Source organism: Wolffia australiana, chromosome 9 (assembly GCF_029677425.1).
Source record: "Wolffia australiana isolate 7733 chromosome 9, ASM2967742v1".
NCBI classification, from domain to species: Eukaryota; Viridiplantae; Streptophyta; class Magnoliopsida; order Alismatales; family Araceae; genus Wolffia; species Wolffia australiana.
In genome coordinates this window covers 3523261-3550684 of record NC_135843.1, presented here as the reverse complement: position 1 = coordinate 3550684, position 27424 = coordinate 3523261, and the positions used below count along the sequence as shown (strand labels likewise).

The window sequence follows — 27424 nt, the reverse complement described above, 5'->3', positions numbered from 1 at the left end:
CTTTATATGCCGGCTGTAACAGGGATTGTATCGGACTTCAGCGACGACGATGTGTATGCGTTGCTACAAGGATGATGAGGGCTGTAAAGCTAGCTTTCGGTGGATGGAGGTAGGCATCGACACCGATGGTAGTGGCAGTTCTTCCTGTGATGGTATGTATTTTGCGGCGGTGAACTGGCGATGGCGGGTTGTCCGGCAATCGCTCCCTTCGAAAACTTCTCTAGAGAACACTAGGCGCTCCTAGGTGCATGTGTGGCACCGGTAGGCGTGGTGGCGCAAGTAGGCGTGACGACGTGGGTAAGCATGGTGGTGCAAGTAGGCATGGCAGCGCAAGTAGGCGCAATGGCACACGTTGGTCCGGTAGTGTAGGTAGGCGCAACCATGCAAGTAGGCACCGCAATGCAATTGAGCTCAATGGTGAGTGTAGGTGCGGTGGGTAAGCTCGACAACCGGATTGATGGCAAGGATGGTGGCGAGGACAACAATGAGCAAAGGTAGGCGCGAGTCGGTGTGGCACTGGGCACGACGGTAAGCACAACAATAGACAAGGTGGTGGCTGCATCTACGGCCTATTGTTTCGGCTGCGACGATGCATGCGGCGGGCATCGCTATCAGCTATGGCTGTGGCTGCAGGTGCAACTGCGTTGGCTAGGACTGCAGCTACGACTGTGAATGCTGTTGCGGTTGCGACTGTAGCATCAACTATGGATGCAACTTCTGGTGGCGGTGGCGGCTGGCTATGGCAGCAGCTATCATGGCCGCGGCTTGCGGATACAGCTGCGAATGCCATCGCGATCGGCTGCAGCTCCGGCCATGGTTTCGGTCCCGACCGGTGGCGACCACGCGTTGCAGCTGCAGCCGCGAATTTTAGCTGTTGCGGCAGCAGCTTGCGCCGTGGCTGGTTGCGGCTGCAATCAACGACCGCCATGATCGGCTGCAACTGCGGCCGTGGCTTGGCAGCAGCGACAGGAGTCGCGGTGGCTAGCAGTTGTCGCTGGTCTTGCGGGTTGAGATGGCAGCATGGACAGCGTGGGCGGCAGAGATGGTGGCACTAGTGCTCCAGCGAGGGTGGCAACGAAACCCTAATTTCCCTTCTCCCAAAGAAGAGGCCTTTGTGCAATTCTCTCAAACTCTAAAATGAATAAAAAAAAAATTAAAATAAACCAGAAAAATCAAGGGACTAGATTTTTCAATCTTTTTTTCCTTTTTTTCTCTTCTCCTACCATGGGCACATCCCCCCTTTGGTAGAGGAAATATGGGCCTTCCTCCTTAGAAACAAAGGGAAGAAGGGCCAAAAAAGCTTCATAGAGGGCCTAATAAGAAAAAAGACCAGATACATGCTCATACATGGGCTCGCCTATGCACAAAAATGTAGGACCATACCTGGCCCACACGTGTGCGAACAAAAACAAAGAAGCTAGGTCTTTGAGGGTGGATGGTCCTTCATCATCCTCCCTAGGTGGGGAAGCTCGGCCTTGCCAAACTTGGGACCAAGTACAACGCCTTCAAGGCTCTAATACCAATATGATGTAACAAAGTAAGGTCAGGATCAATTGGCATGTGTTCCAACACAATGAGGGGATGATAACAGTTTAAGTTGTAATATGATGATCAAACATGCATGTTAATTTGATGAATCAATACGCGGCTGTGCTGACTGATTCATAATTTTGATTAAAATTGCGGAGTTCAACCAATCGCGATTAGACTCCTCAACGTCCCTTTGGATCGACTAGACGTCTAAGCAATGAGGGGTATTGACAATACCTAGTGGTGTCCAAATCCTTTACTGATAAGGCTTAGCTGTATCGCAAAGAGAATCCTAAATCTCGACAATTAGTGGCTAATCCTATTGCAACATATCAATTATCAGGCAGACAAATATTTCGACTGCAAAAAAAAGAGAAATGATGAAACCTGTATGGGCTAGGCCCATCGTTCGTGGCAGTATTGATGATGGTATCCTCAAGAGATCACGGTGTTGTCTATGAGTATGTTGACTCAAGGAGCAGGCAAGGCAGGTAAATGTGTATGGGAGGATGGCCCCCACGAGGAGTTTACCACACACCAGGCAGGGATGAGCACTGAAGTGAGGGGTCCTGGTAGCGCGCGGGCACGCGCGATGGCACCGGAGCATTTGGAGGGCCGCGAGCGCACGTAGACAGTGCCAACTGCACTCACGTGCGGGCGCTGCTAAGCGCGGGCGTGCGCAAGTGCACTGGCATGCGAATCAGGAGTGCTCAGGGGTGTGCTAGCATGAGGACTCACACGCGGGGCCGCTGGCATCCGCCGAAGAGTGAGGGTACACTGACAGACGGTGCACGGTGAATGGAATTTGAGGGCGCTTGTAGGGGCGATGATGAGCGCGGGGGCGCACACGCTACCGGGCGGTCACACGCGTGTGTGCGCGGGTGTGCACATGAGAGCCACGAGCTTGCCGACGGACGGGGCAGAAAGGCTCAACCGCGGTGGCGGCGGCAAAGACAGAAGCCATGGCCGGACACGTGTAATCATGTCAATGGGCAGTTCTGGATTTGTCGTTGACGACGTGTCATGACGCGGCACGTCTCGAGAGGCGGTGGTGGCACGTCTGAAGTCTGGCGGTTATTTGGTTGATGTCGTTGATGATTCTGCATGCCCGGCATGTCGGATGACATTGGTGGAGCGCCAAGTGTCGATGCGGTGACGTCGTTGTCACCAAATTCAGTTGCACAAATTTGCCCCGATCATCAAACAAAATATTTTGTGTGATTGAAAAATTTGTGGAGAGGCCGACAAAATCAGGCCGGACCACACAAGCATCCCTAAGCATAACTAGGACTTAGCCTAAGCCCAATGAGAGGCAAGCATTTATCCGGAAAACCCAGTGGTGGCTAAAATTTAACATTGCCAAACTAAGAACAATAATAACTAAAAATCATTTTATGATCAAAATTACAAGATTCCGCAAAAGTCATGTGAACGAATTTGTATGTCAGTTTTAGTTTTGTGAGATATTCTGTTGAGAATTTACCATGCAGATTCATGGTTCAATTCACTGCTCAGAATTCTGGTAATGAATATAAATGCAAAGAACATTGAGTGTTTTAAAATTATCAGATATTGATGATAAATTATTGCCTCCATGGGGAATGGTGATTCAGAACTATTAACATTTTGAAATTGGTAATTAGGGGATGAGAAGGGATATTTATAAGATAAGAAATATAGGAGAATATGCTGAGATGAGAGAATGTCAAATAATATTATAAATATATGTGAAAAGATGGAAATGACATTCTGATGTAACAAGATGAGCGCCGGGATCGGACGGCACGTGTTACACCACAAGAAGACGAGGGTTCAAACAATGATGCATGGTATTAATGAAATGCACTTGCAAAATTTAATGAAAATAATATGCAGCAACACTGTTTAATTCAGACGATCAATTTAGTAGACGGAGTTTGATTGGTCACAATCAGACTCCTCAACGTCCCTTCGGATCAATTGGACGACTATGTGATGAGGGGTAATATTATTACCCGAAGGCATCCAATCCTATTAGATAAGGACTAGTCGTACCGCAAGGAATCTATCCTAACTCTCACAAGATAAGATGGCTACATCCTATCACGTGTGATTGATATGACGGAGACTACTGGGACACAAATTCAACAGTACTAAAATAAATAATGCGACTGCGAACGAAGGGGTAACGAGAGAACCTATATGGGATAGAGCCCGTAGTCTGTGGCGGTGCAGAGTGAAGTTGCACAAGATATAGGAATTGGCACTAGTAATGTAGGATTGTTGACAAAGATGTCGACCACGGAGCACTGGCAGCGGAGAAGACACCAGCAGAATGGACGTCCACGTGGGTGTGGGAGGGGCCCGAAGGCTTTGAGCACACTGCGAGTTAGGTGTGTGCGGGCGCACCTATGGGGTGGCGCGCCCACGAGTGCACAGATGGCCGCTACAGGCGTGCGGCGTAAGACTACTGCGTGCAGCTGCGCCGGGGTTAGAGCGCGCACAGATGTGGTCCATGTGAGGCACGAGGGCAAACAAGAGTCAATCTGGTGCAATTGGGGTACTGCGCAAGGGCGTTGGCTGGCAATGAGTGTGCGCGCCCGTGTAATCAATGCGCGTGAATGCGCTCGATAAGTACTCGCGCGAGCGCACTGGGAGAAAATGGGATGGCGCGATAGAGGTGTGCTAGTGCCTGATCCGGCGTGCTGTGAGCGCACAGAGATTGGAAGGGAGGCCCTCGTCAATGTTCTTGCAGATCACGATCTTGGATGGGAGGTGATCGTTGACGGCGACGGAGGGCGAGGACCACTCTTGACGAGTGCAATTTCGACCAGCGTCAGCAATGAAGATGATAGTAGTGGCGTCGACTGTTGTGGCGATGGCGTCGGTGACAGTGACAGCAGCGGTGACAGTGGCAAGAAGATAAACCAGAAACAATCAAGAAGATGACTTCTTGATAATTCTTGACCAAGTCCAATCAAGAAAATGATCTTTCTTGAGGCAAGTCTTCAAGAGACGCTAAGGGTGGCAGCGACGGTTCCTCCACTGATACTTCGACATGGCAGGACGGCGTGGCTGGCCAATGATCCCGCAATCTACACTAGGAAAGTGGTAAAACTCCCAAAGGGGAGGATAAGCGGGAGCCAAATGAAGAAATACTTTCAATTCAATTAACTCCAATTGCCTTCTTGGGCATGCCCAATTGGGCCAAAAGGGGAAGGAACTATCTCATGACGAGCGGCCTTCCCTCAATGAAAAGGTTAATGAAAACAACACATTGGACGAGGCTCAAACACGAAAAGGCCCCTCCACAATTCATAAAGAAATTACAATCATGAAAATGCAAAAAAAGAAATAAACAATCCGATGACCCGTCGTTAGGCCATGTACTAGAATGTTAGGTCGCGGACGTCGACTCAGCCTTCTCGCGGTGGCTGATGGCGTCCTTTGACGTTGTTGATGAGATGGTCCCTCATCACGTTCCTACTTTGTCCACTTCTCACTCTTACATCTCGCTTACGAGGGAGATTCATAAGAGACAAGCAGATCAATAAAATATTAAGATGACAATCATATATTCCCTCCCCTTCTCATATAACTTCATGTTCAATTCGCAGTATACTCCAGAAGTATATAGTCAATTATCCCCATCTGAATCTCCTCTTGTCATCTGTTCCCTGGATGGACAAAGCCTACAAACAAGTCATGAGATTCACATGCAATTGCTTATAGGCAGGGCTTCATATCTAGTTCAGGATTACAAGAAATGTAGAATAATGTCTGTACAATGGATCACTTGATATTTTGTAAAAAGATAAAATTATTTTAATTTATCTTTATTACTTATTGGTGTTTGACATTGTTATGTCACATCTTTACGTTCATCAATCCGACATCGATAACAATATTGGAATATGAAAGTTCTGATACAAGGTACAACCCCTTTGGCTCATTTGCCTCACCTCTGCCCCCAAGCTCTCCCCCACGATCTCTGCCGCCTATATACCTATTACTGTTTCTTTCCCAACCGCCGCCTTTCCACCCCACCTCCATTCCAACTCTTGTAACATTCCTAGCAGCTATCCGTGCTTCCTCTACTGCAACCCAACCGCCCCTAAACCTCCATCCCTCCCATATTTTCCTTTCCCAAATGCTTCCCCTGCATCCTTACCCTTCTACCTCCTGCACCCTAACTGTCGCACCCCCACTCTTTTTGCTTATTTGAATGAGGCTGACAATACTGTAATATTTCATTTGATTGTATTGGTGTTGTTTACATTATTCATTGGATGAATAAATATTCCTTTAGGATACCAAGAAATAGACTTGAAATTGTTTTCTTAATGGTTTTCTCCATGGTTAAGTCTTTTACATATGAGTTCAGAATATTCCAAAGACTAGTATAACTCTATCAACAAACGCAAGTATACCAGGAATTATGAAATATGGGGTTGTAGAGGTTGATCAATGGATTAGATTGAATGTCGAGGTACACAAGAACTGGGACTAAACAAAGTAGAATGATTTGTTTTCATTCCTGAGGAATTGCACATCTTGCCAGGATCTTTGCTGATATTTGTCAGGAACCATAGGAAAAGATGGACTGAACGTTTAAGTAAAGGAAGAGCACTCGATGGTTCTGGGTGGAGAGAAGTAATATTGAGTTAATAATATTTCTGGGGTACCTATATACTGAAGAGACGGATAAGATATCAAGGTACCACGAAGAATAGGAAATATTGACCCCCCAAAAGTCAAAGAGAACGGAGAAAAGAAACCACAACCATAGAGGCAGGGGCTTCCATTTAACTAGCCAAAAGCCGACATGATTGAGGATGTTGTCCATGGACAAAAGTCCAGGAGATATTAGACAAGAAGTCCATCGGTCGGACATTCTTAAAACTGCAACCATGTTCCATGATGGGGAAAAAGTTTACTCATTAGTTTGAATAACGTACGCATGACTGGTTCAATCTGTTTACCAAGCAAAGAGCCAATCTGCTTTGGCTATTTTACTGATGAACAACTCTACAAGGCGTTGATCATCTTCTTCATCTCCGCAGATCGTCTCGGGTCGGGTTCTGCAATCGCCCTCTCAGTCAACACATGCTTAATACGGCACAAGGATTTCCTTACCTGGATTCAAGTCACACGAACCGATATCAGAGAGAGATCGAGATTGATAAATAGACTTATAGAGATAAAGATTGAAAGGGAGAGCAGATGACAAGCGCCAGCCATCATAAATAAACCATTAACCAAAGTTTGCCTCAATTTATACTAACTGATGAGCAAATCAAGAGGCTCAATTTGAATAGTCTGATATAATATGTATGTATATATATATATATATATATATATTGCTGAAAAAGAACTCACCTTTGGAATACGTTCTGGATTAAGAAATCTAAGATTCTGCGCGTTGAGCATCTGTCTCTGGGACATAAGCATATTCTTCTCCTTCAGGAGCACGTACCACAATTTCTGTAAATCACTCCATGACTTTAGGCGCAATTCGGAGGCTTTCCAGCTCCGTCCTGAAGAAGGATGACAATCGAGAGGTGATTTCGTGGTTCCCTTGAGACATAAGTCTTAATCACCTTAGGGATAATTATGCTGCTAAAATAAAAAATCTTCCTCGACGACATAAACCTTAGAAATTTTAGGATTCCAATCAAGAACGTGATGAGCGCAAGGTATAAAACTCTCCTCAGTCAAAAAATTCAATCCACATATATCATTTTAATATGAGAAACGGTGATAGATGCATTATCGACACGGTCGTGCTCAAGATTTTCCAGATACATAGTAGCAAAATATCAGTCAACAATTCATGCGTAGAACTTCGAAAGGGCTCGATAAACGTTAGAGGCCCTCTCCGACGGCTAAAACGAAAAATTATACCTATCACTGAAAAGCAGAAATCCTCAACCCCGAGAAATGCAAACTAATAAAAAAATGAGCAGTTAGAAACACGCAATTTTAGGATTCCAATGCGGAAGCGAGAATTGCACAAAACCATGATAGAAAAATGCGAACATTGAGTACCGTACACCACAGGCGTCTCGTCTTCGGGATTTCTATCCAGCTCAAAGAACTCCTCCAACGGGTTGCGAGGAGCCCGAAGCGTAGCAGTAGAAGACGCCGCAGCAGCCACAGAGCCAGAAAAACTCTCCGACTTGGCCGCGGCAGCAAGAAAACTCCTCCCGAATAGCCTTGACACGAACATCTTCAAATCCGTCTTCTTCTCAGCCTTCCTGACCTGATGATCTCTAGGGCTTTTCGGCAAAACTAAACCTCGCCAAAACTATACCTCGTCACGTCCGGGACGTGACGCCCCGGACGTGACGGGGCGGTGACGGGTTGTGACGAACGGTGACGTGACGAAATGTTTGTCACGTCACTCGTCCGAGGATTTTCAAAAAATCCGTCACCGTCACTTCACTTGTTCTACCGCTCTCCTTTCGTCACGTCACCGTCACCAGTGACGGGAAATTCCCCCAATAGAGATAGAGAGAGGGGATTGAGAGAGAGGGACTGAGAGAGAGAGATCAGGAGAGAGAGAGAGAGAGAGATCGGGAGAGAGAGAGAAAGAGAGAGAGAGAGAGAGCGAGAGAGAGAGAGAGAGAGAGAGAGAGAGAGAGAGAGGGAAAGAGAGAGAGAACGGGAGAGGGAGAGAGATTGGGAAAGAGAGAGAGAGCGAGAGAGAGAGAGAGAGATCGGGAGAGAGGGAGAGAGATCAGGAGAGAGGGAGAGAGAGAGCGAGAGAGAGAGAGAACGAAAGAGAGAGAGCGAGAGAGGGAGAGAACGAAAGAGAGAGAGAGAGACAGTGTATTAAAATTCCGTCACGGACGTCATCCGTGACGGATTATTCGTCACGTCACTCGTCCGGACCACACCGTCACCGTCACGTCACCGTCATGGGCGATCCGTCACCGTCACCATCACTGTCATGGGCCCTCTGATTCGTCACCGTCACCGTCACATCATCCGTCATGTGACCGTCACGGTGACGCGTGACGTGACGGATGACGATTACCGATATCGAGTCGATGCATTGACTCGCAATCATGATATGCATTAATGCCATTTATGACCAATATTTTAACCCCTAATTCATATGAATTTGATGTGCATCATTGGACAGTTTCGCCATCTCAGCGTTCATTCTATTTCATCACATGTGTTGCTCTTTTTTGTGTGTTAAGCCTCTCTCAAGGGCAAAACTTTGTGAATTAATCATTTTCTTTGGAGTTTGATGATTGCAGGGGCCAGGTTAAGCGAATTCACAGCTATAGGTCATTGCACGTCGATCGCGACCAAGATTATGATGTGATACGACGACGGCCGGGATCGATCGGCGCGTTTCACGTCACAGGGTTATGATGCGAATGTATGGGATGTAAGCCGAATGATGAGAAAATACGAATGAGCAGATAAGGACTTGACGGATAGCGACGTCGGCCGTACCGATCAATGAGAGACGAGTGAACCTAAGATCAAACTCCCAATGACCCGCTGGACCTACTAGACGTCTGCTAAGTGAGGGGCATCTAACAGCCCTGGAGCGTTCGGCGTCCAAGTCGGATGACAGTCCGTCTACCACAAGAATCCCTATGCTCGACAAGGTGGCTAGTCCTATCCGATGATGTTCGAGAATATCACGGTAGCGGACGCGACGAGTGTCGTTGGCGAGGACAAAACCGGGTGCGGACGGTGCGGTCGTAACTACCAGCAGAGAGCTGAGTCCACGGGTGGCGTGCAACAAAAGTCAGAGCAGAGGGCGCACAAGGCGCGCGCTTGGCTGGCGCACGGCGTAGTCCTGTGGGCGGGCAAGACAGTGAACCAAGTATCGTGGGAATAGTCGTGGGGGTGGGGCAGAAAACCAAGTAATCGGTTATGGCGTAGAGGGTGGGAATCAAGAAATCAAGAAAGATGAGGGCGAAGGGGAGAACGAAGGGGAGTCAAGGAGATATGGTGAGATCAAGAAATCAAGAAATCATGAAATCAAGAATTCAAGAAATCAACAAATCAAGAAATCAAGGGGAAAGAAAGTGGGCGATCAAGAAAGACAAGAGGATGCGGTTGGGGATCAAGAAACGATGGGGAAAGGTGGGCGATCAAGAAAGGCAAGACGAGGCGGTTGGGAATCAAGAAACGATGGGAGAAAGGAGGGTAGGCGATCAAGAAAGGCAAGACGAGGCGGTTGGGAATCAAGAAACGATGGGGAAAGGAGGGTGGGCGATCAAGAAAGGCAAGACGAGGTGGTTGGGAATCAAGAAACGATGGGGAAAGGAGGGTGGGCGATCAAGAAAGGCAAGACGAGGCGGTTGGGAATCAAGAAACGATGGGGAAAGGGGGGTGGGCGATCAAGAAAGGCAAGACGAGGCGGTTGGAAATCAAGAAACGATGGGGAAAGGAGGGTGGGCAATCAAGAAAGGCAAGAGGAGGCGGCTGGGAATCAAGAAACGGGGGGGAAAGGGGGCGATCAAGAAAGGCAAGACGAGGCGGTTGGGAATCAAGAAACGATGGGGAAAGGAGGGTGGGCGATCAAGAAAGGCAAGACGAGGCGGTTGGGAATCAAGAAATGATGGGGAAAGGGGGGTGGGCGATCAAGAAATGGTGGAAGGGTGGAAAAAGGTACCAAGAAATGGCTTTCTTGAACTGTAACAACCAAGAACCCTCCAAGAGAGAGGAGTTCTTGACGGATCTGGGGTGTGCTCCCTCGACGGAGCAGATTTCCCCGGTTGATGGCGTGTCGGCGACGCTTCTTGAATCTCCCAAGACCCCCGGAGTAATCTCGACGAAGGCCTCTTTCGATTCTTGATGGCGGCGGCTTCTTGAAACTCTTTCCTCGCACCGGAGTGATCTCGACGGCGCGCTTTAACACGTCTCCCTCGGAGTGATCTCGACGGGAGAGACGTGGGCTCTACCCACGGAGTGATCTCGACGTGGGGTGGGGCTAGCCAAACCCCCTACACTACTCTCTACGATAGGGGGGGAGACGAATTGTGAATAAACTTTTCAACAATGACTCCAAGGTGTTCCTTAGGCATGCCATCCCCTTATATAGTGAGGATGGGTGCCAAGTGAACGTGGGAGAGGACGAACCGTCGCGAGACGTGGTTCGGCCTCCCTTGCAAATTCAAAATACAAACATAAAAGTAAAATGATTTAGGACGGGGCCCAACAACATTGGCCCAGTCCACGAATCCAAAAATACAAACACACATGAAAATGAGCATAAGTAAAAAGATAAAAGTTCTTACGCGGGGTACTTAAACCCCGGGTGGTGAGCGTCGGCGCGAGCTGCTCGGCGTGGCTGACGACATCCCGTCGCGTCATCCTCGAGATGGTTCTTCGTCATCGTGGCGTCGTCCTCGAGATGGTCCTCCATCAGATTACAGGATCAGGGTGCCTAGTTTGGCACTCAATTTGAATGTGTGAATTTCTTATATTTGAAATGCAGGATAAATGAATTCAAATTCCTTCGGAGATAGAAGAATTGGGTGAAGATTTCACCCAATTTCCCGCAAAGTATTTATTTCACTGTAGTTTTCATTCTCTTTGCTTTCCACGCCCGCATGGTGCATGTGTGGGATGCAATCAGAGAGACTTAAATAATCATTGAAATTATATTAAGATATCACTTATATCAATTATTTGGTGTGGGACAATATTATCCTTTTGTTTTCTTCTATTTACAGGTCGTGCACCTTTGAAGGAGATGACAGCGCGCGAGGAAAGCCACTACAGGAGACATGGGTAGTGGCAGCATTGAGAAGAGGCAGCGCCCATGGGATGGCGCCAGCGAGTATGATTTGTGTTGGCAGCAGTGCAATGGCGAAGGCAGTGGCAGCAATGCTGGAGGCAGTGACGACAGCGACGGAGGCACCGGCGATCACCTCTCTCTTCTCCAAACCCTACTCTATCTCCTTGGATTTTTCTCTCTCCTCACTTTCTCTCTTTTTGAATGCCCCTTTTTGTTTGGGGTACGTGGCCTCATCCTAACCGATTTCCCTCACTTAAGGGAAATCGGATGGCCAGGAGAGATCGGGATCACCCTTAACCAAGGGACAGAGAAAACAGAAACGAGCCTCTCTCTTTATTTTGAACAAAAAAAAGTCTTCTAGTTTGTGGGATTTCTTGAGAGAGGAGAGAATCACGGAGACCTCTCAGCCATTCCTGTAGTGAGATCCACCGTAGGAGAGGCGATTCAAGCCCCCTTGAATCAGCCGAATCGTGCATGCATGTAAATTGAATGCCAAGCATAATTAGGTTTATTTTATGTTCTATATTAGAATTTAGGTTTCACTCATCAAAATTTCCCGAAATTCAAAATCCAAATTTCTGATTTCTCGAGTTCTCTTTTGTTAATGACCCAGTTTTTAAAATTTTGGATATGTTGGAGAGATATAGAGTCTCTCTTCGTGTTTTCACCAACAATTTGCACTTCTCAACCCAGTTCGTCGTTCAATTCTCTGAAATTGTTGCTCGTACGTACGGATTTTATTCCAAGACACATACTTCTATGTAGATTCAACCTCAACTTGCCGTTATATTACATTTTAATCCTTATTTGACCAAGTCTTGTATCATTTTTATTGACGCGTGAATTCTTGTTTAAATGGCCATATTTCAAATGGAGCCATTGATAGGGAAATAGGTGTGTTTTTCATTTGATCCACAAACCTTTGCTGATCGTATCGTGGGATTTTTCAGAATTAAATTGCATCTCTATTCACACTTTCGTGTTAATGATTTCAGCAAGTTACTATGTCAGCGTGTACGTGCGGAGCTCTATTCCCAAGATTCTGAATAACTGGTTCACTCTTACCCACCAAATTTAGTTTTATTGCACAAATTTGGTTGGATATATCTTCTATTTGTGTGGAATTGGACTCTGTGCGCGCAAGAGCACAGTAATTTAGATGTGATTTAGTTATTTCTTGAATGTTCAACCATCCTCTATCTCACTCTCAAGCCTTTCCGGCTCTGCTAGCACTGTACAAAGTAAGCGACAATGAGACATTTCTTTGTATGATGAAGTTGGAGAGAGGACAAATTACTCCAACAGTATGAGGAGATAGACATGCTTCTACATAGACAATGGTAGGAGAGAGAGCGGTACACTTAAGACATAGAACCATGTCTCTCTCTAAACTCTCATCCCCTTGCTGTTGATGTATATGATGAATGTAAGAGATGAAAAGATAGAGAGAGGCACCATGCCAAATACAGGTACAGAGATGCATATTTTGTACAAATCAGTCAGATAGAGACCCAGTGCACATATGAGAGAGAGATTCCAAGAGTAGAAGAGACTAGAGAGCATCTTATGTATAGAGAATTGATAGAGAGAGACCATATTATATGATCGATAACAGAAATGGAACAATCGATAGTTAGGAGAGAGACATACATATTTTTTCATATATATAGAGAAGTGATAAAGAGAGAGAGAGAGAGAGAGAGAGAATCCATATCATATCATAAGGAACAGATATGGTAGTTGTAATAGTCATTAAACTGTAGCAGACAGAACGAGGGATAGTTATAGAGAGACATACTTTTTCTGTTATACAGATAGAGAGGGAGAGAGAGATATAAATTGTATCATATGACCATGAACAGAAATGGAAGGCGTAATAGTAATAAGTGAATTCCATTGTAACAGACTGAACAAATGATAGTTAGTGAGAGACATTTCTTTTATTATATGATGAATGTAGGAGGGGAAAAGGGGATAGAGAGAGGGATAGAGACAATACCACGTCGAATAAAGGCAGAATCTTTTATATGTATAGTTAGAGAGAGTCATACTTATTTTGTTATATAGATAGAGAGAAAGAGATAGAAACCATATCATATGACCAGGAACATAAATGCAAATCATCATAATAAAAAGTGAATTACACTGTAACAGACGGAACATAACTATTGACATAAAAATAGTTGTATTCCACTCTAACTTCATCGTAAAAAGAAATGTCTCACAGTCGCTTACTTTGTATAGTGCTGGGAGAGCGCAAAAAGGCTGGAGAGAGAGAGATAGAGGATGGTTGAGCATTTAAGAAATAACTATCAACTCAATGCAACACAATTCTGTCTCTCTAAAGCGGAATCTGTTGTAATCCCAATAGGTCTAACCTTGATAACATGATAACTTAATGCATATTTAGATACATTTTAAATGATTATGGTATTATTAAATTAGAATTTATCATGTTATTATTTGAATCAACTAAATATTCATGCATAAGCTATAAATTCTAATTTTTGCACATTATGGTTGTTTTTGACTAAACTCCTTGACTTCTTTCAAGTCAAGCATTTTTAGTACTGATGAGTATTCTATAGTTTCACATGTGCACAAATTCACAAGAATAAGAAGATACAATTCTTCAATATTTGGAGAATTTTTGAGAGTTTAGTGATTCTCAAAAGGGTTCTTGAAAGGAGAAAAAGGGTGTTTGGGGCCCTCAAATGAGAAATCATAGAAAGATGGGCCACTACCTGACATGTCCATTGGGCTCTCAAAAGCCTTCCAAAAAAAGAAGTTGAAGATTACAAGGGGAAACTCTCAACCCATGGCGAAAAAGAGGCAAAATGGCAAGAAAAGAAAATAGAAAATACCCAAAGGAGTATTTTAGTAATTCTTCCAATCTATAAATAATCTTTTCTCCCTCATTTCCCCTCATTCTGGACGTGTTCTAGCAAGTGGCTGGCCAGCAGGACAAAGCATATTTCAGAATCCAGATTGTTCAACCTGCTCAATGTAAGTTTTTTGAAGTTTTCATTCAATCTCGTCTCTTGTTTGCATTGAAAAACGCCTGATCCTAGTGAAATATAAGGATCCAGACTTGAGAGGAAGCATTGAGGGCTCACTAGACTTGCACTGAGGTTTTAGGAACCTAGACTTTCATTTTCACATCATCATCCATCCATTTACCATGAAAATCCATCATTTTCTCACTCTAAATACATGTTTTCCCTACTTTCTCTCTTTAGAACCCTTTCATTCTCTCTCTAGATCTTCATTCATATCCCTAGTTCATCCTCTCAAAATTTCAACAAAAGTATCCTTCATTTTCACCTTCAAATTCTATTTCAAACTTCTTCTACACTCTCTTCATTTTCTCTCTCTATCTCTTCATTTCAGTCATTTTCTGTCTCCAAACCCGTTATTTCTCTCTCTAAAATACATTCCAGTCTCTCACTAGATCATCCTTCATTCTTCCCTTAAAATTGCAAAATAAAACCCACGTTTGAATTCCATCATTTAAGACAAAAAAAGTGGAGAGTGGAGAACTTAGTCAAATTGACTAAGTCCTAACCATATTGGGCCAAGCCCATTAGGGCTTAGCCCATTTGGCTAAGTCTTGACTTAGCTGAATTGGGCTGAACCTTAGTGGGATGATCCACTAAGGCCATCCCTATAAGGGCTACACAAAGATCACTGGCTCATCCGGTCCCCTGCTGTTGCTCTGCCACCGCTCTGCCGCCACCGCCGGCGATAGCCAGAAAAAGGTATTTTTCTTATTTTATATATTTAAAAATTCCAAAAAATCAGAAAAATCCCTAAAATTAATATAATCAATATTACCTATTTTTAACATCTAAAAGATTCCAAAAAATATTTAACTCGTTTTTAATATTTCTAGTATTTTTGGTGTTCATTAAATTCAAAAAGAAATTCAACAAATATTTATTTCCTATTTCTAGTGTTAATTAAAATTTCAAAAATTAGCCTGAAATGTTTTTGTGTTTTTATTTGTAATTCTGATTTAATTTAGATCATAGGAATTTATATGAATTGACTAAATACCCATAAAAATCTCAGAAATTTTATATCTCACTTTTAAACTCAGTTCCTTCATTCCAAGCTTGAGAAAATTTCTGAAATTTAAATTTCTGCCTCTCTGTGGATCGACCCCTTACTTGCCCTGTATTAATTATAAATTATTTACATGAAATTTTTCATAAAAAATGTTGGTTAAGTCTAAATCAAAATAATGACATAAAACCCCTAAATTTGGACTTATCACCTCTTTCGCTCTGAGTCGATAGTTGATACCTTCACAATTTTGTGTGCTTAACTGTCTCAGCAAACTAAGTAGCCGCGGAGCTGCAACTATGACGCAGGGACCAGGGGAAGAAGATCTGTCGAGGCTGATGGACTAGTTGATGCCTAATATGATGATCACTAGAGTAAACTTGCATGTAGGCCAGGATCTAGGGCTAAAAATGGACTTGCATACCCTTAGTCTCCTACCTTCTTTCCATGGTCTACCATCTGAGGAGCCATATACGCTCACAGAGGAATTCTTGCATATTACAAAATTCCTCTACTTCGCACCACACCCCTCGAGATTGTAAGGATGTGTCTATTTCCTTTAACCGAAAAGGATAAGGCCAATGAGGGGTTCAGGAATTCGGCCCATGAGTTCAATTCTTGGGTTTAACTGGAAATAACAATTTATTAATAATTACTATTCTCCATGTAAGACAGCTTCGATGAAGAAGCTCATCAGAGATTTCACGCAGGGCCCCATAGGGAGATTCTATGAGGCATGGGAATGTATGTGAGACCTCACCACGCATTGTCCTAACCACAATATTGTGCACGGAGAAGTCATACAAAGCTTCTACGATGGATTAGGTGCACCAGATCGGTACCTGATCTATGCTGCAAGCAGCGGAACATTTATGAGCAATAATGGAGATGCGGCGTGCAAGTTCATAGAGACAATTACAGAGAATAGTCATCAATATGTGGCAAAATATTATGGAGGTAGAGGCATCGTGCCTAGACCGGAAGGGATGCTCGATGCCAAGACAGTAGAGTCATGGTTGTTTTCTAGATGGACTAGATCATATGGCTGAGCTGCAGAACCTGCTGCTTGATTTTTGGCTGTGGGAAGCTGAGAGTTTCTCAAGAACCTACTAATTCAGGCAAAGAATGTAGAGGAAGAAAGAAGAAGAAGACTCGTGATAAAAAATCACCGTATCATTTCATAAAACACATATTGTCCTTTAAAGGAGTTTTACACGTGGAGAGAGAAAGAAAAGCATTAACTAACTCCACGGCTTAGTTGGCATCTGTCTAACGTGGCCAAATCCTGGCCGTAATAACTCGTTCAAGTGGGTGGTCGAGATTAGTCTGTAACAAGCTCCGTAACGACCTGGAACAGAAAAGAGTTACCAGAAGAGGAAAAACCCCGACGTTCTAGAAACGGGATTCGGCGGTCCTCCGGGCGAGCTTGAGCAATACCCATCATTCTCCTCCTTGCTCGAGCTCCTCCGTGCCGAGACGACGTACTCCAAGGCGTCCTCGCATTTCTTAAAATTTTAATCTTCCAAGTGCTTTGGTGAAAATATCCGCTAGCTGATCCTCTGTCGGAACGTAGCAAATTTCAACCTTCTTCTCTTCAACACACTAACGAATGAAATGGTATCTTGTATCAATGTGTTTCGTTCGGTTATGATGGACTGGATTCTTGCTTAGAATGATCGCAGATTGGTTGTCCGCCATTAGCTTTACTGTCATCTTCTCTTCACCCTTCATTTCACAAATCAAACGATTTAACCACACACCTTGATGAGCAGCTTCTGTAGCAGCTATGTATTCAGATTCACATGAGGACAGAGCCACTATTTTCTGCTTCTGATATCCCCAGCTGATCGCTCTTCCACCCAGGAAGAAGATATACCTGGAGGTGCTCTTCCGATCATTTATGTCTTCTGCAAAATCACTGTCGCTGAAACCAATCAGTTCAGCATTTCTACCTCCTTTCTTGTAGATGAGTCCATAATCAGCTGTCTCTTTCACATATCTCAGAATCCTCTTGACTCCACAGTAGTGTTCTTGAGTTGGATTCTCCATGAATCTGCTCAATATTCCCACAGAATAGAGCAAATCCGGTCTTGTATGGGTCAGATATCTTAGGCTTCCAATCAAGCTTCTGTATTCTGTGGCATTTGCTCTTGTACTCTTCTCGTCCTGAGTGAATTTTGCACGAGCTTCTAGTGGAGTAGAAACCCCATTACAATTTGCCAACCCTGCACCTTCCAGGATTTTCTGAGCATAGACCTTCTGTGTAAGATAGATCATGTCTTCTTCTTGTCTCACCTCAAGTCCAAGATACGAGCTGAGGGATCCAACATCACTCATGTCGAACTCTTTCTTCATCTGCATCTTGAATGTCACGATTTCTTCTGCACTGGAACCCGTGACAATCAAATCATCAACATAAACGCCAATAATCAAAGTTTTATAACCTGATCTCCTCAGGTATAGAGCTTGCTCAGATTCACTCTTGGCGAATCCAAGTGACAACAAGCACTTATGGAGTTTGAAATACCAGGCCCTTGGTGCTTGTTTCAACCCATACAGAGCTTTCTTCAAGTGGAGCACATGACTCTCCTTCCCTTCAACTGCAAAACCTTCAGGTTGCTGCACATGTATGACTTCCTCAATCTCTCCATTTAGGAATGCCGATTTCACATCTAAGTGGTGAATCACCCATCTCCTTTCAGCTGCCAGAGCAATGAGAGCTCTAATGGACTCGAATCTGACAACAGGGGCAAAGACTTCCTCATAATCAACCCCCTTCTTCTGCGAATAACCTTTCACCACAAGTCTTGCTTTATGTCTGATAATTTCACCTTGTGCGTTTCTCTTCAATTTGAATATCCAATTTAATCCAATTGGAGGAACCACAAGCTCCCAAGTGCAATTCTTGTCAATGGCCATCATCTCTTCCTTCATAGCTCATCGCCAGACCTCCTCTTGAGCTGCTTCTGTGTAAGTTAGAGTTTCCTCATCAGCAAGGAGACAGCTCTGCACCTCTTGCGCTACAGGGCTGGTCTCTGAGTATACATCAGTCAATGACCGATACCTTAGCGGTTGATTCTCAGTGGAATCACCTGGAGAGGTCTGAATTTCATTCTGTAACACTGTAGTTTCTTGATCTTCATCAGGAGCATCTTGGTCTTCCACACCTGATTCAAGCAAAAAATCTGGTGAGAAGGTGAGAGGAATTGGATCTTCACCTTGCTGCGACCAATTCCACTTCTGGTCTTCTTCAAAAACCACATCTCGACTAATGATGACCTTGCTAGTAGTTGGATCAAAACACCGATATGCCTTAGTTCCCAATTCATAGCCAATAAAGACCATGGGTTGACTGCGATCTTCCAACTTTCCCACATCTCTTCCTGTGAGCTTTACGTGCACAATTGATCCAAAAACTCTTAGATGATCCACATTTGGCTTGCTCCCACTCCAAGCTTCATATGGAGTTTGGCCCTGCAGACTCTTAGTAGTAGATCTATTTAAAATGTAAATGGCTGTGCTTACAGCTTCTCCCCAAAGCTCCCTGGGAAGTTCTTTTTCTTTTAGCATAGCTCGAACCATGGACATAACAGTCCTGTTCTTCCTCTCCACGACCCCATTCTGCTGGGGAGAGTAGGGTGCAGTCAGCTGTCTCTTGATGCCGTGCTCCGAGCAGAAATCTGAAAAAACAATGGAAGTGAATTCTCCTCCTCTGTCCGTCCTGAGTGTCTTTATCTTCATCTCTTTCTCAGTTTCTGCCAAGTTCTTGAAACGCTTGAAAGCCTCAAAGGCATCTGATTTCTGTCTCAACATTGCCACCCATGTCAGTCTTGAGTAATCATCAATGATCAAGAGAAAGTACCTGCTTCCCCCCAAGGTGGGTGGGGAAATAGGACCACACAGATCAGCATGAATGAGCTCAAGAGGCTTGGTAGCTCGAAAGTTAAATGCCTGAGGAAAAGGCACGCTCTGCTGTTTTGCTGCTACACAGCTTCTGCAGACTTCAACAGGTAAATTGAGCTGGGGAAGACCTTCAACCACATTCTTCTTAGCCATTTCCTTCAAAGTATGAAGGCTGGTATGGCCAAACCGAGAGTGCCATATCCAGGTTTCTGAGTCGTCCTTGGTGGTGACCAGGCATTGATCGACCACACTCAGTTTCAGCATGTAGAGCCGCCCTTCTGACCTTTTTACTTCTGCAAACAACTGCCCATTAGAATCAAATATGCTCAATTTACCTTCTGCCGTGGTCATTGTGCATCCTTCTTCATCCAGTCTGCCAAGACTGAGAATGTTAGCTGCCAAGTCAGGAACAAACAACACCTTCGGGAGCTGAAAAATGCTGCCATTTCTCTAGGTTATCACAATATCACCAGTCCCTCTAATGGGAATCTTGGAGTTATCTCCAAATTTCACAAATCCAGATGCTGTCTCATCGAGATTGCAGAAAAAATCCCGCTGCCCAGACATGTGATTGGTTGCTCCCGTGTCAAGATACCAATAATCTGAAACTTCTACACCATAGTCAGAACCAAGTAAGATGGAATTTGATAGACTTGCCTCTTCTATGGCCATCAGGAGAGAGGATGATGCAAGTTGTGCAGGAGCGCCTCCGGTCGTCGGGGCTGTAGTTGTCTCAGCAACAAAAGCCCGATCTCCTCTCTCCTTCTTCTTGCCTCTGCACTCATATGCAAAATGCCCATATCTCTGATAGTTGTAACATTGAATTCCTGACTTGTCAAATGGTTTGCTTTCTCCATTTTCTTCATGAGATGAGGCTCTTCCTCGACTCCTTCCTCTGCCTCTTCCTCTGCCATGGTGATGACTTCGGCCTCCACCACGAGATGAGGATCCTTCTCCATTCTTCATCTTCAACTTATTCATGGACTTGACCAGCAAAGCTTGCTCTTCTTCACGAGCCTCCCGCTCCTTGAGTCGCAACTCGTGGACGGTGAGTGAGCCAATAACTTCATCGAGATTGATCTTGTCCAGGTCTCCATATTGCTCCAAGGACAGGGTGAGTGCGTCGAATTTTGCTGGGGTTGCCCTCAAGAATCGCCGCACAGCTTCTCGCTCTTCTACCACCTCGCCCAAAGTCCGCAACTCAGAGAGAATTTGCGTGAATTTCATCGCGAAATCCACGACTGAGTCATTCCTGGACATCGTTAGCATCTCAAAATCACGTTTCAAACCTTGTATGCGGGACTGAATCACTCTGTCCACGCCAAGATTCCTGTGCCGTAGGATCTCCCAGTTCTCCTTGGCCGTCTTCTTCGCATCAAGCATGACCATGACGTCTTCCGGCACTGCGCTCAAGATCACCGAGAGCGCCATTCTGTCCTTCTTCTTTGGGACATCATTGTCCACCATGACCGACCACAAATCATGGGATTCGAGTAGTACCTCCATTCGCATTGCCCAGACACGGTAGTTCATCTTGGTGAGCATGAGGGGCATCGTTGCCGGAACCGCCATCTCCATTCCTCGGTCTCCCGCCTTCTTCGCCATCTTTAGGATCCCAACGACGTCAAGCCAAAGCTCTGATACCAATTGTTGGCTGTGGGAAGCTGAGAGTTTCTCAAGAACCTACTAATTCAGGCAAAGAATGTAGAGGAAGAAAGAAGAAGAAGACTCGTGATAAAAAATCACCGTATCATTTCATAAAACACATATTGTCCTTTAAAGGAGTTTTACACGTGGAGAGAGAAAGAAAAGCGTTAACTAACTCCACGGCTTAGTTGGCATCTGTCTGACGTGGCCAAATCCTGGCCGTAATAACTCGTTCAAGTGGGTGGTCGAGATTAGTCTGTAACAAGCTCCGTAACGACCTGGAACAGAAAAGAGTTACCAGAAGAGGAAAAACCCCGACGTTCTAGAAACGGGATTCGGCGGTCCTCCGGGCGAGCTTGAGCAATACCCATCATAAGTTGAATAGCAAGAGCCGCAGTCAGGAACTCACCCATATCTTATGAGGAGCCAACACCTTGTGTACAGTGTTCGAGTGTCGAGCATGTAGATTCGGATTGTCTCATAAACGCAATTCATGGACATAGAGCGGCACCATACAGCGGTACGAACAAACCCGAATGCCCATACTACTCAACCTAAGGAGGATTTGGACGTGTTCCGAACCCAACGCAGCCCTTAGGGATGGAACATCAATAATATCAGTCAGGGCATGATCGGACTCATGGGCCTAAAGGATAAGGCCAATGAGCGGTTCTGGAATTTACAAGCACCCACTTTTGCACCTCCATCACACGCAGTTGGGGGAATGTATCAGGAAGCACCCCATTACCATCAAGCTGCACCTTCGCAACAATATCAGGGTCACCCCAAGCATCTCCAGCACCTCCCACTGCTATCACTGACCAACCTTCGAGCGACATACTTGCTCAGATTACGATCAAATTGACAGAGGTCACAACCGGGGTGGACAAGATAGAGTATTCACTGCCAACCATTATTGAGGGTTCACATGATCACTGAAAAGGCAAATACGTAGAATTTACCAACCAACTGCCATCACAGCCGATGGTAAACCCCAAACACTCCGGCGCGTCCTCTAGTCAAGGGCATCCTTTTGACATGATCGACATTCATGATACCACCGCCATTGATGCATGCACGATTTCAGTCTCATCAAAGCATATAAGGCCGATCGACATACGATGATATTGAGCCCCAGATGAAAGAGGTGATGACCTTCAATGATGAGCTTGTTGATGGGCAACAACCTTGGGCGCAGATGAGACTCTGTTATGATCCACCGCTTGATCCAAACAGAGTTTTGATGATTATATCACTCCTATTAAGACGGAGTATAAGGAGAATATCCACATGATCAATTCATGGGATAAACCAAAACCCAATAGGCTAGGAGGGATGATTATAGGATGACTGCATGTACAAAGAATGATTTTGTGAGAGGGGCTGATAGGTCCATGATCACATCTGGATATTATGAAGATAAATCAGAGAACTCATCATCATAGATTTTGGATGATAACCTCCCCGACCTCTAATGCTCTTGTCCTGAGCATCATGAGATGGATTGTCCTCATAAGGACAATGTAGGGGCCACTACATCCATGCATGACCTATATATGGATATCAGGCCCAACAACCAGGTGAAGGATGCTAACATTTAGGACTCTGCTCAGCCCCGTGAGCAAGATATGAGCATTGAGATCCCAGATCATCCTCCAAGTGCTCCACTCACCAAATTTTAGTTACTTGTGTTAAATCACTTTGAGCGAATAAAGAGAGAGAATCACAAGCAGCACCATAGAATGCTCATTTTCTTACACAGCTTGCCAATTCAACAGATTAAGGGCCAAAAATAGACCCCGTATTACTTAGTATCACGTCTCCAATTTCTGGAGTGCCAATTCATGATACAACTACAGTTCATAAAGATTTCTAGTACAAAAGAACTCATTGGGAATGGGGATCCATAGTACAAAATGATATGGCACAGGTCGAGCTGAGGGGTGCAACTGAGATAGTCACCACCCCATTTACCCCAGTATTACCTTAAAATGCAAATGGGAGATCTTTGAGAAAGAAGAAAAGCGCGAAGAAGGTAATGGGTCCTCACTACGCGCCTAAAGCCATGAAAGTTGGTCAGAGCAACGTCCTCATAGTGACGGGCGACTTTAGGAGCAAAAAATGAATTAAAGAAGGGGCAAGTTTATGAGCAGAACCTTTGGTTATCCAAGGCACAACTTTAGGAACGAAGAAGCGAATAAAGAAATTTTTTGAGTCAGAAAACATAAGAAAGGTCCTTCTTGCATGGTTTTACAGGTTTTTCTGGCTTGTTAGGGTTTGGAATCCATGACTTATGCATCTCCGAGAACTCAAAGAAACATTCCAGGGTCTTAACATCTTCTAAATGAGGATTATCTGTACAAATCATCTTCAAATTGCCTCCAAGGACTTAGTTGAAGAGTTCTCAATCGGCGAAGCCTCCAAGTACTGAGCTAAGGATTTCTCAATCGGCGAAGTCTCACACCCAATACTTGCTAGCTCATTTTTATTTTAATTTGTATAATTTTATGTTTAATTATAATTTTAACTCTTATAATTTTTTAAATTACAATTTAAACATTTATTATTATTTTATTATAATTTAAAATTTTATTGTTATTTTAAATTTATAATCTAATTTTTGATCAATTTTTACATATTTACTATTACAATATATCTGTGTTTAAAACCACAAAGAAAAATAAAATTTCACGAAGTCAGTGGAACCAGATTCCACTGAGTGCATGATGGTGCTCAAAACAACATCCATTGGGAAATGTGATCTGCACATCCCACATTGTACATTTTGATGATGGGTCCTAGAGGGCTACGAGCGGGCAAATCACTGGAGTTCTTATTGAGCTTGAAATATGTTATTTTAGATCAAATATCCTCATACTTGAAACAAAAGGAAGCACCCATATGACTAGGTAGAGCCTTCCTCAAATTAGCAGGTGCTACAATCAATCTAGAGGATGGAGAAGTGAACCTACAGGGGAAGGATCAGGAAATTTTACTAAAGACACCTCGATTCTCAAGGATGATAAGTGAGAATTTTGTGGAGGGTGATAAGGACACTTCTTGACACACTCCTCCTCCCTTAGCAGATGCGGTGACAGATTTTATGCCTGATCGGCCTCCATGCACACTTCACTGTTCACGCTATAAAGTAGGACTCTTTGCTTTGAATATTGTGAATGAGCAGCCTAGAATAAGTATCAAAGCGTTGAAGGAGGACACCGACACTATGAGCATGAATCTTGGCAAAATAGTGTAGGAGATCAAAGTATTACATCGACAGCAAGCTGATTTACCTGTAGCCTGAAAAGCAAGGAGAAAGAAAAAGAGATATAGTCTATGAATGAATAATAGATCTCCTGGCATGAGGAGTTATAAACATCGACTTGGATGTCCAAAGGATTGAGTACTACTCTAGTATCAGATGAAGCTCCCGACACGTTGCGATTGTATGAGACCGACAATCCCACAAACCCCAAAAAGAAAAGTTTTATTCTCAATACCCCACAGAATTCTATCCATTCTTGAGCCCTAACGAACATTGCTGTGTAGGTATTTATGGATTCCCTGATCCATCATCAAATAGTAACGGCGATACCTCTTGGATCCCAGCACCGTCTAGCCAAATACATAAATTATTTTTTTTTTGTTTTTTTTTTACAGGGAATAATAAGAGGTAATCAAAGATTGAGAACCGCCGCAACGCTGATGACACTTGAGGAAGAAGGAAAGCTGTAGTGCTAATATTGCTTGTACCTCGCGTGCAAGGAAAGAAAAAGAAAGAAAAGAATGGAGGAAGAAGAGAAGGAAAGATTGCAAGAAGATCCAAGACGAGACCGTTAAGATTGTTATATTATGCAAAATAAATTGCAAATGTTGGTTAGTATTTATAGTAACTTAATGTTATAACTATATACGTTATAAACTGATCGAACAATCCTAGCCGTTATAATGGATTATAACGTCTATATCAACTTAAATCCTAACCATCTATTCATTTTCCTATCTATATTAAATCCTAGCCGTCTATCTTTTGTCCTATCTATATTGAATCCTAGCATCTATCTTTTCATATATATAATCCTATTTTCTACGTCTCTTATCAAGTATAGGGTACGTGTCCTTTTATTACTAGAATAATCTTATTAATATCCCTATTGGCTGGTGCTTCACTGAAGTGGCTTGACTATCGAGTAAAACTCCTCAATACTATGAAATTTTCTGAAACACGTCCATCGTAACTTTTCAACCCTCATCCTGACATGCATCCATCATCTCATGATCTATATCTATGAAGGAATTATTGAGGATAATAAAACATTCAAGTTTGCGGGTGTGGGTTTTGAAACATTCAGCACATTTAGATATTTCGGAAACTTCTACTTCACTGACTCATTTGCTTCCTTTTAGGCTAGGTTAGCTAGGCCTCAGGTAAAAGTTGTTTATGAGGGAGCAGGAAAATGTGTCATTTGCCTTTCATCTACATCTTCTAATCTCTTCAGACTACATCCTCTAATCCCCATTCTTCTGAATTCCTTGATTTTTTTTGGAATAAATTTGTATACCTGTGTTGGAAAGCATGGTAATGAACAAAAGAATAACTCATGCAAAATTCCCATTCAAATAAGCAGGAGTCAAAAACCGCACCCATAAATGTCAAAAATATCAAAAGCAAAAAGCAAACAAAAATATCAAAAGCTTAAAAAATTAATAATAACAATTACCAAAAATATCAAAAGCATACATAAATGTTCATTCTTCAATAAGCTCCTTATTTCCACCATGTCAATCCTTTGCTCCCTCCTTCCTTGCTTTTGTGGTGGATGACACAATGCCTGGTCTCCTACATGGATGTAATAGTCCGAGATTGCAGTGATCTGATCTGTGGGAAGCCAATTTGTTTTCAAATATTTTTTTTTTGCATTATAGATGAGCAATGAGATATTGGGGAATTGGACCTTAAAGCTGAGATCCCTGGGGGGATGCCTCGACCGTAAATGCATTGGCGTGGGCCGCCAGGTGATGGTTCACCCCACTTCTGGGGAGATGGTGTGGATGGCCCACTAGATTCTTGAAGTTGGAAATCTTTGCCTCTGCTAATTTCAGGCAGGGCAGCCATCTTTCTATTTACCTGCACTATTGGTGTGTCGGCAATTGGATTTGAGCAGTTTTAGTATAACTTATATCTACTTCCATTGCTAAGGGTCTGGCAAAGATTAAAGCTGGTTGTCTGATAACATGGTATTATGATATGTACTAATAGACAAACGAAGAGAGAGAATTCAACTATAAGCAAGATAGTGAGACTAAAATAGGGAGATATAATAAGAAAGAATAAGAGCGAGAGAGAAATAAACTCTAAGAAACAGAGCAACAAAGAACAGGCGAGATACTTAACTAAAGAGAGTGTCTGCGAGAGAGCAGAAAAAATACAAGCGAGAGAGTAAACTAGAGAGAGAGATGCAAACGAGAGAAAGATTAAGCGTGAGACAGAGGGAGAGGTTAAGTAAAACTAATAATAAGAAACAGAGAGAGAGAGATGTGAAACAAGAGTGCCTACAAGAGAGAGTAAGCATATATGTTATGAATGAAGGGAAAGAGAGTGCAAAATGATGAAAAATAGACCGAGCGAGAGGATTAGAGTGTGAAAAAGAGACAAAGAGCAAGTGAATAAACTTACAAAAAAAAAGAATTAGACTAGCAGTAAGATAGAGAGACTAAAAAAGAAGACAAAACAAAAAATAAAAACAGCATAAGAAAGGTAATCCTATTTTTATCCCTATACCTATATCTATCTATATCTCTGTTTCTACCTCTAACTCTCTCTCAGCATAAGACCAGTTTTTTTCATCTATCTCTATCTCTATCTCTCTCTCAGAGTAAGACCCATTTTTTTCCTCTATCTCTATCTCTATCTCTATCTCTCTCCATCTCTATCTCTAACTCTAACTCTATCTCTATCTCTATTTCTATCTCTATTTCTATCTCTATCTCTTTTTCTCTATCCCTATCTCGATCGGTATCTTTATCTCTATCTCTATCACTATTGCTATCTCTATCTCTATCGCTATCTCTATCTCTATCTCTATCTCTATCTCTATCTCTATCTCTATCTCTATCTCTATCTCTATCTCTATCTCTATCTCTATCTCTATATCGATCTTTATCTCTATCTCTATCTCTATCTCTATCTCTATCTCTATCTCTATCTCTATCTCTATCTCTATCTCCATCTCTATCTCCATCTCTATCGCTATCTCTATCTTTATCTCCATCTCTATCTCTATCTCTATCTCTATCTCTATCTCTATCTCTATATCGATCTTTATCTCTATCTCTATCTCTATCTCTATCTCTATCTCTATCTCTATCTCTATCTCTATCTCTATCTCTATCTCTATCTCTATCTCTATCTCCATCTCTATCTCTATCTTTATCTCCATCTCTATCTCTATCTATATCTATATCTCTATCTCTATCTCTATCTATATCTATATCTCTATCTCTATCTCTATCTTTATCTATATCTCT

At 43.4% G+C, this 27424-nt stretch overlaps 1 protein-coding gene across 1 annotated transcript; it reads right to left on the bottom strand.

Annotated features, from left to right (window-relative positions):
- Window positions 1-6427: 6427 nt before the first annotated feature.
- On the bottom strand, window positions 6428-7800 carry LOC144707603 (ribosomal protein L29 family protein). Its single transcript, XM_078580807.1, has 3 exons — window positions 7558-7800; window positions 6889-7046; window positions 6428-6645 (listed from the first exon to the last, which is right to left on the bottom strand). Exons 1-3 carry the CDS (start codon window positions 7736-7738, stop codon window positions 6538-6540), a joined length of 447 nt encoding a protein of 148 aa, XP_078436933.1. The 5' UTR covers window positions 7739-7800; the 3' UTR covers window positions 6428-6537.
- Between the last annotated feature and the right edge of the window lie 19624 nt (window positions 7801-27424).